Source organism: Notamacropus eugenii, chromosome 3 (assembly GCF_028372415.1).
Source record: "Notamacropus eugenii isolate mMacEug1 chromosome 3, mMacEug1.pri_v2, whole genome shotgun sequence".
Lineage (NCBI taxonomy): Eukaryota > Metazoa > Chordata > Mammalia > Diprotodontia > Macropodidae > Notamacropus > Notamacropus eugenii.
In genome coordinates, this window is record NC_092874.1 from 472,939,924 (window position 1) to 472,951,811 (window position 11,888).

General features: G+C 47.1%; 2 protein-coding genes across 4 annotated transcripts in view; one reads left to right on the top strand and one right to left on the bottom strand.

Moving 5' to 3' along the window:
* The window catches only part of MLH1 (mutL homolog 1), a 60,586-nt gene extending 51,520 nt beyond the window's left edge, over window positions 1-9,066 (bottom strand). For all 3 annotated transcript variants that reach the window (XR_011964821.1, XM_072598907.1, XM_072598906.1), the window contains exon 1: window positions 8,600-9,066. Coding sequence is in view for 2 of the 3 variants with exons in the window: in XM_072598907.1 (XP_072455008.1) it covers window positions 8,600-8,715 (116 nt within the window). In the remaining variant the exon portion in view is untranslated. The remainder of the gene's footprint in view (window positions 1-8,599) is intronic.
* Window positions 9,067-9,208: 142 nt separating this feature from the next.
* On the top strand, window positions 9,209-11,413 carry EPM2AIP1 (EPM2A interacting protein 1). Its single transcript, XM_072650704.1, has one exon. The coding sequence runs from the start codon at window positions 9,209-9,211 to the stop codon at window positions 11,411-11,413; it is 2,205 nt and encodes a 734-aa protein (XP_072506805.1).
* The last annotated feature ends 475 nt before the right edge of the window (window positions 11,414-11,888 follow it).

The following is an 11,888-nucleotide window of genomic DNA, read 5'->3' on the forward strand; positions in this document are numbered from 1 at the left end:
TATAGACCTATTTTTTCCAATAAGCATTCTTCTTAAAAAATCTGGCCAAGCAGCACGAACAGGGGAGGAGAGGAGAATGCAGACAGAGATCATGGATAAAAAGATAACCTGTCACTCAGGCACTTTTTCTTGTCTGTGTTTTCTTTCACTACATGACTATTATGAATGTTCTGTATGACTACACATGTATAACCTACATGAAATTGCTTGGCTTCTCAGTGATGAAAATACACGCAGTATGAACAGGGCAGGGAGAGCAGAAAGGAAAAGAGAGACAATGGAAAGAAAGAAAACCTGTTACTCACTCTTTTTATTTTCCTGCCTATGTTTGCTTTCACTACATGACTATTATGAATGTTTTGTATGACTATATATGTATAACCCATATTAAACTGCTTGCCTTCTCAGTGAGGAGAGTACAGGCAGTAGGAAAAAGGGAGGAAAGCAGAAAGGAAAACAGAGACAATGGAAAGAAAGATAACCTGTTACTCAGGGATTTTCTCTTCCAGTTCATGTTTTCTGTCACTAAATGACCACTACATGACTATTACGACTGTTCTGTATGATTACACATGTATAACCTACATTAAACTGCTTGCCTTCTCAGTGAGGAGAGTACAGGCAGTAGGAAAAAGGGAGGAAAGCAGAAAGGAAAACAGAGACAATGGAAAGAAAGATAACCTGTTACTCAGGGATTTTCTCTTCCAGTCCATGTTTTCTGTCACTAAATGACCACTACATGACTATTATGACTGTTCTGTATGACTACACATGTATAACCTGTATTAAGCTGCTTGCCTTCTCAGTGAGGAAAATACAGGCAGTATGAACAGGGGAGGAGAGCAGAAAGGAAAACAGAGACATTGGAAAGAAAGATAACCTGTTACTCAGGGTTTTTACTTTCCTGTCTTTGTTTTCTTTCACTACATAACTATTATGAATGTTTTCTATGACTACACATGTATAATCCATATAAAACTCCTTGCCTGTTCAGTGAGGAGAATACAGGCAGTATGAACAAGAGAGGAGAGCAGAAAGGAAAACAGAGATAACCTGCTACTCAGGGTTTTTATTTTCCTGTTTATGTTTTCTTTTACTGCATGACTATTACGACTGTTTTATATGACTACACATGTATAAACTATATAAAATTGCTTGGCTTCTCGGTGAGGAAAATACAGGCACTATGAACAGGGGAGGACAGCAGAATACAGAGAAAGATGATGGAAAGAAAGATAACCTGTTACTCAGGAATTGAATTTTCCTGTCCATGTTTACTTTCACTACATGAGTATTATGAATGTTTTGTATGACTACACACGTATAACCCGTATTAAACTGCTTGCCTTCTCAGTGAGGAGAATACAGGCAGTATGAACAAGGGAGGAGAGCAGAAAGGAAAACACAGACAAGGGAAAGAAAGAAAACCTGTAACTCGGGATTTTTATTTTCTTGTCTATGTTCTCTTTTACTACATGACTATTATGAATGTTCTGTATGACTGCACATGTGTAACCTATATGAAACTGCTTAGCTTCTCGGTGAGGAAAATACTAGCAGTATGAAAAGGGGAAGAGAGCAGAAAGGAAAACAGAGACAATGGAAAGAAAGATAACCTGTTACTCAGGGTTTTTATTTTCCTGTCTATGTTTTCTTCCACTATATGACAATTATGAATGTTTTGTATGAATACACATGTATAACCCATATTAAACTGCTTGCCTTGTCAGTGAGGAGAGTACAGGCAGTATGAACAAGGGAGGAAAGCAGAAAGGAAAACACAGACAATAGAAAGAAAGAAAACCTGCTACTCAGGGTTTTTATTTTGCTGTCTATGTTTTCTTTCACTACATGACTATTACAACTGTTTTGTATGACTACACATGTATAAACTATATGAAACTGCTTGGCTTCTCGGTAAGGAAAATACAGGCACTATGAACAGGGGAGGAGAGCAGAATGCAGACAGAGATGATGGAAAGAAAGATAACCTGTTACTCAGGAATTGAATTTTCCTATCCATGTTTTCTTTCACTACATGAGTATTAAGAATGTTTTGTATGACTACACATGTATAACCTGTATTAAACTGCTTGCCTTCTCAGTGAGGAGAATACAGGCAGTATGAACAAGGGAGGAGAGCAGAAAGGAAAACAGGGACAAGGGAAAGAAAGAAAACCTGTAACTCGGGGTTTTTATTTTCTTGTCTGTGTTCTCTTTTACTATATGACTATTATGAATGTTTTGTATGACTATACATGTGTAACCTATATGAAACTGCTTAGCTTCTCAGTGAGGAAAATACTAGCAGTATGAAAAGGGGAGGAAAGCAGAAAGGAAAACAGACAATGGAAAGAAAGATAACCTGTTACTCAGGAATTGAATTTTCCTGTCCATGTTTTCTTTCACTACATGACTATTATGAATATTTTGTCTGACTACATATGTATAACCTATATTAAACTGCTTGGCTTCTCAGTGAGGAAAATACAAGCAGTACAGGGGACGAGAGAATAAAGGAAAACAGACAATGGAAAGAAAGATAACCTGTTACTCAGGGTTTTTATTTTCTTATCTATGTTTTCCTTTACTACATGACTATTACGACTGTTCTGTATGATTACACATGTATAACCTATATAAAACTGCTTGGCTTCTCGGTGAGGAAAATACAAGCAGTATGAATAGGGGAGGAGAGCAGAAAGGAAAACAGACAATGCAAAGAAAGATAACCTGTTACTCAGGGTTTTTATTTTCTTGTCTATGTTTCCTTTACTACATGACTATTACGACTGTTCTGTATGATTACACATGTATAACCTATACGAAACTGCTTAGCTTCTCGGTGAGGAAAATACAAGCCGTATGAATAGGGGAGGAGAGCAGAAAGGAAAACAGACAATGGAAAGAAAGATAACCTGTTACTCAGGGTTTTTCTCCTCCTGGCCATGTTTTGTTTCGCTACATGACCACTACATGACTATTATGAATGTTCTGTATGACTACACATGTATAACCTATACTAAACTGATTGCCTTCCCAGTGAGGAGGGTTCAGGCTGTATGAACAGGGGAGGAGAAAGGAAAAGAGAGACAATGGAAAGAAAGATAATCTGTTACTCACGGTTTTTATTTTCTTGTCTATGTTTTATTTTATTACATGACTATTATGAATGTTTTGTATGAATAGACATGTATAACCCATATTGAACTGCTTGCCTTGTCAGTGAGGAGAGTACAGGCAGTATGAACAAGGGAGGAAAGCAGAAAGGAAAACAGAGACAATAGAAAGAAAGATAACCTGTTACTCAGGGTTTTTATTTTCCTGTGTATGTTTTCTTTCACTACATGACCACCATATGACTATTATGAACGTTCAGTATGACTACACATGTATAACCTATATTAAACTGATTGCCTTCTCAGGGAGGAAAATTCAGGCTGTATGAAGAGGGGAGGAGAAAGGAAAAGAGAGACAATGGAAAGAAAGATAACCTGTTACTCAGGGTTTTTATTTTCTTGTCTATGTTTTATTTTATTACATGACTATTATGAATGTTTTGTATGACTACACGTGTATAACCTATAAGAAACTGCTTAGCTTCTCAGTGAGGAAAATAAAGGCAGTATGAACAGGGGAGGAGAGCAGAAAGGAAAACAGAGACAAGGGAAAGAAAGAAAACCTGCTACTCCAGGTTTTTATTTTCCTGTTTATGTTTTCTTTTACTACATGACTATTACAACTGTTTTGTATGACTACACATGTATAAACTATATGAAACTGCTTGGCTTCTCGGTGGGGAAAATACAGGCAGTATGAACAGGGGAAGAGAGCAGAATGCAGACAGAGATGATGGAAAGAAAGATAACCTGTTACTCAGGAATTGAATTTTCCTGTCCATGTTTTCTTTCACTACATGAGTATTATGAATGTTCTGTGTGACTACACATGTGTAACCTATATGAAACTGCTTGGCTTCTCGGTGAGGAAAATACAGGCAGTATGAACAGGGGAGGAGAACAGAAAGGAAAACAGACAATGGAAAGAAAGATAACTTGTTACTCAGGGTTTTTATTTTCCTGTGTATGTTTTCTTTCACTACATAACCACTACTTGACTATAATGAATGTTTCGTATGACTACACATGTATAACCTATATGAAACTGATTGCCTTCTCAGTGAGGAGGATTCAGGCAATATGAACAGAGTAGGAGAGTAAAATGCATACAAAGATGATGGAAAGAAAGACAAACTGTTACTCAGGAATTGAATTTTCCTGTCCATGTTTTCTTTCACTACATGAGTATTATGAATGTTTTGTATGACTACACATGTATAACCTATATTAAACTATTTCTCTTCTCAGTGAGGAGAGTACAGGCAGTATGAACAAGGGAGGAGAGCAGAAAGGAAAAGAGAGACAATGAAAGAAATAAAATTGCTACTCAGGGTTTTTATTTTCTTGTCTATGTTTTCTTTAACTACATGACTATTATGAATGTTCTGTGTGACAACACATCTGTAACCTATATGAAACTGCTTGGCTTCTCGGTGAGGAAAATACAGGCAGTATGATCAGGGAAGGAGAGCAGAAAGGAAAACAGACAATGGAAAGAAAGATAACCTGTTACTCCCGGTTTTTATTTTCCTGTCTATGTTTTCTTTCAGTACATGACCACTACATGACTACTGTGAATGTTTTGTATGACTACACATGTATAACCTATATGAAACTGTTTAGCTTCTCAGTCAGGAAAATACAGGCAGTATGAACAGGGAAGGAGAGCAGAAAGGAAAACAGACAGTGGAAAGAAAGATAACCTGCTACTCAGGGTTTTTACTTTCCTGTCTACGTTTTCTTTCACTACATGACCACTACATGACTATTGTGAATGTTCCCTATGACTACACATGTATAACCTATATTAAACTGCTTATCTTCTCGGAGAGGAGAGTATAGGCAGTAGGAAAAAAAGAGGAGAGCAGAAAGGAAAACAGAGACAATGGAAAGAAAGAAAACCTGTAACTCAGGATTTTTATTTTCTTGTCTACGTTTTCTTTTACTACATGACTATTAAGACTGTTTTGTAGGACTACATATGTATAACCTATATGGAACTGCTTGCCTGCTCAGTGAGGAGGGTTCAGGCAGTATGAACAGGGGAGCAGAGCAGAGAGGAAAACAGAGACAATGGAGAGAAAGATAATGTGTAACTCACGGTTTTTATTTTCCTGTCTATGTTTTCTTTCACTACATGACCACTACATGACTATAATGAATGTTTTGTATGACTACACATGTATAACCTATATTAAACTATTTCTCTTCTCAGTGAGGAGAGTACAGGCAGTATGAACAAGGAAGGAGAGCAGAAAGGAAAACAATCAATGGAAAGAAAGAAAATCTGCTACTCAGGGTTTTTGCTTTCCTGTCCATGTTTTCTTTCACTCCATGACTATTATGAACATTCTGGATGACTACACATGTATAACCCATATGAAATTGCTTGCCTCCTCAGTGGGGAGGGTTTAGGCTGTATGAACAGAGGAGGAGAGCAGAATGCAGACAGAGATGAAGGAAAGAAAGATAACCTGTTATTCATCGACTGTATTTTCCTGTCTATGTCTTCTTTCCCTACGTGACCACTACATTACTATCATGAATGTTCTGTATGACTATACATGTGTAACCTATATGAAATTGCTTGTCTTCTCGGTGAGGAGAGTACAGGCAGTAGGAACAAGGGAGGAGAGCAGAAAGGAAAACAGAGACAATGGAAAGAAAGAAAACCTGTAACTTAGGGTTTTTATTTTCTTGTCTATGTTTTCTTTTACTACATGAGTATTACGACTGTTTTGTATGACTACACATGTATAACCTATATGAAATTGGTTGTCTTCTCGGTGAGGAAAATACAGGCAGTATCAACAGGGGAGGAGAGCAGAAAGGAAAACAAACAATGGAAAGAAAGATAACCTGTTACTCAGGGTTTTTATTTTTCTTGTCTATGTTTTATTTTGTTACATGACTATTATGAATGTTTTGTATGACTACACGTGTATAACCTATATAAAACTGCTTAGCTTCTCAGTGAGGAAAATAAAGGCAGTATGAACAGGGGAGGAGAGCAGAAAGGAAAACAGAGACAATGGAAAGAAAGATAACCTATTACTCAGGGTTTTTATTTTCTGGTCCATGTTTTCTTTTACTACATGACTATTACGGCTGTTTTGTATGACTACACATGTATAAATTATATGAAACTGCTTGGTTTCTCGGTGAGGAAAATACAGGCAGTATGAACAGGGGAGGAGAGCAGAATGCAGACAGAGATGATGGAAAGAAAGATAACCTGTTACTCAGCAATTGAATTTTCCTGTCCATGTTTTCTTTCACTACATGAGTATTATGAATGTTTTGTATGACTACACATGTATAACCCATACTAAACTGCTTGCCTTCTCAGTGAGGAGAATACAGGCAATACGAACAAGGGAGGAGAGCAGAAAGGAAAACAGAGACAATGAAAGAAAGAAAATTTGCTACTCAGGGTTTTTATTTTCTTGTCTATATTTTCTTTTACTACATGACTATTACGACTGTTTTGTATGACTACACATGTATAAACTATATGAAACTGCTTGGTTTCTCGGTGAGGAAAATACTAGCAGTATGAACAGGGGAGGAGAGCAGAAAGGAAAGCAGAGACAATGGAAAGAAAGAAAACCTGTAACTTGGAGTTTTTATTTTCTTGTGTATGTTTTCCTTTATTACATGACTATTATGATGACTGTTTTGTATGATTACACATGTATAACCTATATGAAACTGGTTGGCTTCTCGGTGAGGAAAATACAGGCAGTATGAACCGGGGAGGAGAGCAGAAAGGAAAACAGACAATAGAAAGAAAGATCACCTGTTACTCAGGGTTTTTATTTTGCTGTCTATGTTTTCTTTCACTACATGACTATTATGAATGCTTTGTATGACTACACGTGTATAACCTATATTAAACTGCTTGCCTTGTCAGTGAGGAGATTACGGGCAGTATGAGCAAGGGAGGAAAGTAAAAAGGAAAACAGAGACAATGGAAAGAAAGATAACCTGTTAGTCAGGGTTTTTACTTTCCTGTCTATGTTTTCTTTCACTACATGACCACTACATGACTATAATGAATGTTTTGTATGACTACACGTGTATAACCTATATGAAACTGCTTAGCTTCTCAGTGAGGAAAATACAGGCAGTATGAACAGGGGACGAGAGCAGAAAGGAAAACAGAGACAATGGAGAGAAAGATAACCTGTTACTCAGGATTTCTACTTTCCTGTCTATGTTTTCTTTCACTACATGACCACTATATCACTATTATGAATGTTCTGTAGACTACACATGTATAACCTATATGAAACTGATTGCCTTCCCAGTTCAGGCAGTATGAATAGAGGAGGATAGCAGAGAGGAAAACAGAGACAATGGAAAGAAAGATAACCTGTAACTCAGGGTTTTTGTTCTCCTGTGTATATTTTCTTTCACCAAATGACTATTATGAATGTTCTGTATGACTACACATGTATAATCTATATTAAACTGCTTGCCTGCTCAGTGAGGAGGGTTCATGTAGTATGAACAAGGGAGGAGAGCAGAAAGGAAAACAGAGACAATGGAGAGAAAGGTAACCTGTTACTCAGGGTTCTTCTCTTCGTGCCCAGGTTTCCTTTCCCTGCATGACCAACATGAATGTTCTGTATGAGTCCACGTGTGTAACCCATACGACCCTGCTTGCCTTCTCAGTGAGCAGGAACAGGGGAGGACAAGGGAAAAGAGAGACCTCGAGAGGAAGACAAGCTGCTCGTGGGGTTTGGCTCCCTTGCCTGTTCCTTCACTGCATGCCTATGACATGCCTATGACCACACGTGTGTAGCCGTGTGAGTCAGTCCGCCTTCCCCAGGGGGAGGGCGCTGGAGCAAGCAGTCCCTACCTGGGGGGGCATCTTAGCGTTTTCCAAGGGGCAGAACTTGCTGCTGCCCTTCCCCCTTTGGGGCATCCTTCCAGGCAGGGGTACCACCCGCAGTGGGCAAAGCCCGGACCTCAGCCCCCCACGCCTCGGTCTGTGCAGGGCTCTGGGGGGGCCTCGAAGCCTAGCTCGGCCCCAGAAGCGCAGGCAGGCGCTGGGGTGGGGGTGGGGGCCATGCCAGCCCAGGGCTGCTCCGGGGCGGGCCTGAAGGGCCCCTCTGGGTGAGGCCTAGCTAGGGCCCCCCGAGGTGGCCAGCGCCCCCTGCAGGTCGCAGACGTTGCCCCTTCTAAGGGGAAGTGGAGGCACGGGAGGGCGGCCCTGAAGAAGCGCTTAGAGATCCACGGGTTTCCGAAGTGCTGCTTTTGCGGGTGGCGGGCACGGGGAGGGTTACCCTCGCCCCGGGCTCAGCGCCCCGATGCCCCGCAGCTAGCACGTGCGAGCAAACTGCAGGCGCCAAAGTTTGGGCGGGAGCGATCTTGCGCCTGCGCACTGGGGAGTCACTGCGGCAAGTTTCTCTTCCTCCCCTCCCCCCGCCCTGGGCGAAGTTGGGCCCCTCGCCATCCCCCACTGCCCCAGTTACCAGTTCTCTATCATCTCCTTGATGGCGTTGGCGGGACGCTGGATGACCTCCCCCGCGGCGATGCGGTTCACGACCTTTTCATCCAGACGCCTAATTACCCCCGCCACCAGGGACATGACGGCAGCGGCCAAAACTTGCCCGGCACCAAGCCGCTCAGCAACACCCCTCTCGTCCAATCACGGCGGTCGCTGTGTGGGAGCTAGGCAGACCCATGCAAATGAACGCCCCGTCAGCCAATCACCGCCGTAGCAGCTTCCAGTACTAGGCCGATCCAAGCCAAAAAAAAAAAAAAGGCCCCTTGCAACCAATCCCTGAAGCCTCCTCCAGGAAACCAGGCAGATCTATGCAAACCAACTTCTGTCAGCCAATCACTCCAGCTTCTCTTTGCCTCCCCGGCCGCCCCATGCAAATGACTGCCCCTGTCAGCCAATCCTCTGCGCCAAGTTTGGGGTGCCAGGCAGATCCGCAAGAGTAAACGCGTCTCTCAGCCAATCACCTCCTCCAGTTCGGTCACATTCCCCCTTCCCCGATTATCCTCATCCTCCGCTCTAGGTCTGAAGGGCCTTCCCTCTGCGGCGGTAGAAACAGGGTGCCCATTGGACCCCTCAGATGCCTATCGCTGTCGGGCACGGTCTCGTGATCCCCCCCCAGATGCGGAGAAGATCAAGGGACCGCCTCGCTCCTCTCGCCATTGGCCGAGCCGCCGAGCGGGCGCCCCCCCCGGCGCGGTGCCATTGGCCCGTCGCCGCTCTCCAAAGGAAAAAAATCGCCACGCGGCGCAGCCAATCAGAGGAGGGCGGCGGGCCTTGCCGAGGGTCTTTTAGGCGGCTGCGGAGCGCGCTGCCCCTCAATTCGACGGCGGACTCGGAAGAGAAGAGTTCTCCTCTCCTAGCTCTCCCTCTCTCGCCTTCGCTCCTCGCGACTCGCCGCTCGCTGCCAGCCATGGCTTTCTCCAAGATGTGGGCCACCCCGAAGAGGCGCCGCGCCGAGCCCGACGAGCAGCACGTGTTCCGGAACGAGTGGACCCAGCGGTACCTGGTGGTGGAGCGGGACGACGGGGAAGGCGCCGAGTGCCTGGTGTGCCGCCGCCCCATCGTGGCCACCCGCGAGCGCGACGTGCGGCGCCACTACGAGGCCGAGCACGAGCACTACGAGGCCTACGCGGCCGGCGGGGAGCGCGCCGCGCTGGTGGAGCGGCTGCGCCGCGGGGACGCGCACGCGGCCGCCGCGCTGTCCCGCGAGGAGAGGGCGGTGCGCGCCAGCCTGGGCGTGGCGCACCTGCTGGCGCTGCACGGCCGGCCCTGGGCCGACGGGCCGCTGGTGCGCCGCTGCCTGGACGCCGTGCTGCGCGAGGCGCTGCCCGAGCACTGCCGCCTGCTCGACGATGTCGACCTGAGCGCCGAGAGCATGGCGCAGAAGAACCTGGCGCTGGCCCGCAACCTGCACGCGCAGCTGGTGGCCCGCAGCGCCGCCTTCCAGGCCTACTCGCTGGCGCTCGATGACCAGGGGTTCGTGGGCACCGACGCCCGCCTGCTCGTCTTCGTGCGCGGCGTGGACCAGGACTACGAGGTGGACGAGGAGCTGCTGACCGTGGTCAACCTGACGGGCCAGCCGGCCGTGACGCACGTCCACCACGCCATCGCCGAGGCCATGGCGCGCGCCGGGCTGTCCTGGGACAAGCTGGTGGGCGTGGCGTCCACCGGCTCGGGCTGGATCTGCGCGGAGGACTGCGGCTTGGTGCAGCTGCTGCAGGAGCACGCGGCGCGCGCCCGCGGCAACCTGTGCGGGAGCGCGCCGCTGCCGCACTGCGCCGGCCTGCTGCACCTGGAGCAGCTGGGCTCGCGCGAGCTGGACGTGGGCGGGGTGGTGGACGCCGTGGCCGGCTGGCTGGCGCTGCTGCGCACCCGCGGCGTGCGCACCCTGGGGCTGAAGATGCTGATGGAGGAGGCCGAGCTGCACCACGGCGGCGAGGTCAGCCTGCTCTGCCTGTCCAGCTGGCTGCGCTGCGGCAAGGCCCTCAAGCGCGTCTTCTCCCTGCGCCGCGAGCTCGAGGCCTTCCTGGCCGAGACGGGCGTGCCCCCCAACAACGCGCTGCGCGACCCCCTGCAGGACCCCGACTGGCTGTGCGACATGAGCTTCCTGGTGGACATGCAGGCGCACCTGGCCGAGCTGGCCCGCGAGCTGCGCGTGCCCGGCACCTTCGCCTTCACCGTCATGGAGCACGTCTGCGCCTTCTCCGACAAGCTGCAGCTGCTGCGGGCGCACCTCAGCGCCGGGGACCTCACGCTCTTCCCGGCCAGCCGCGAGCTGTGCAGCGAGCTGGACCACCAGGGCCAGGCGGTCCGCGAGGTGCTGGCCTCCCACCGCTACCAGGAGGGGCTGGCGCGCCTGCACGCCCGCCTGCAGAAGCAGTTCGAGGACCTGTGCGCCGTCAAGCGCGACCTCGACATGTTCGCCGACCCCTTCAGCTTCCCGGTGGAGAACGCGCCGCTGCACATCCAGGAGGAGCTGATCCGCATGAAGTCCAGCTCCACCCTGCTCTGCGAGTTCCGCGAGGAGAACCTGGGCTCCTTCTACGCGGGGCTGCCGCCCGGCTGCTACACCGAGCTGCAGGCGGTCACCTTCCGCGCCGCCTCGCTCTTCGACAGCACCATCATCTCCGACAAGGCGTACAGCTACCTCCTGCGGCACCAGAGCCGCCTCACCAGCCTCAGCTCGGAGGAGCACCTGCACGCCCTGCTGCGCATCGCCACCAGCAACTTCGAGCCGCGCCTGGACGACGTGGTGCGCTCCCGGAGCCGCTCCCTGGCCTGAGCCGCCGGCCCGGCCCGCCGCCCGTCCCCAGGCGCCCGCTGGCGCCGGCTCTCGGGCTGCCCCCGTCCGTGTGATCCGTGCCGAGAGGGAACAGACTTGTGGTTTTTTCTGTGGCAAAATGTGAAGCTGATCTATGTTTTCTCTTTCTGCTTATTTCGCGGTAGCCGTAGAAGCAATGTCATAGTGGTAGGATTGTGAAAATTGGTCTGTTCAACGAGAAAGTAATTTTCCTTGTGCTCCAATTTGACCCTCTCAAGCGTCTGGTTTAAAATTTGTGATAATGGTCTTTTAAAACCGTGTTTAAACTGTTTTGCCAAAACTTAGTGTTACCTTAGTGAAAACCGTAAAAGGAAGAATTAATATATTGGAAATTTTATTTGAATATAAAATGTCTTTGGATTTTTCTCATTTTGTAAGATTGTGAGGTGAAAAGTCACCAGATTTCTTTTTTTTTTTCCAGTGGAGTCCGGGCTGT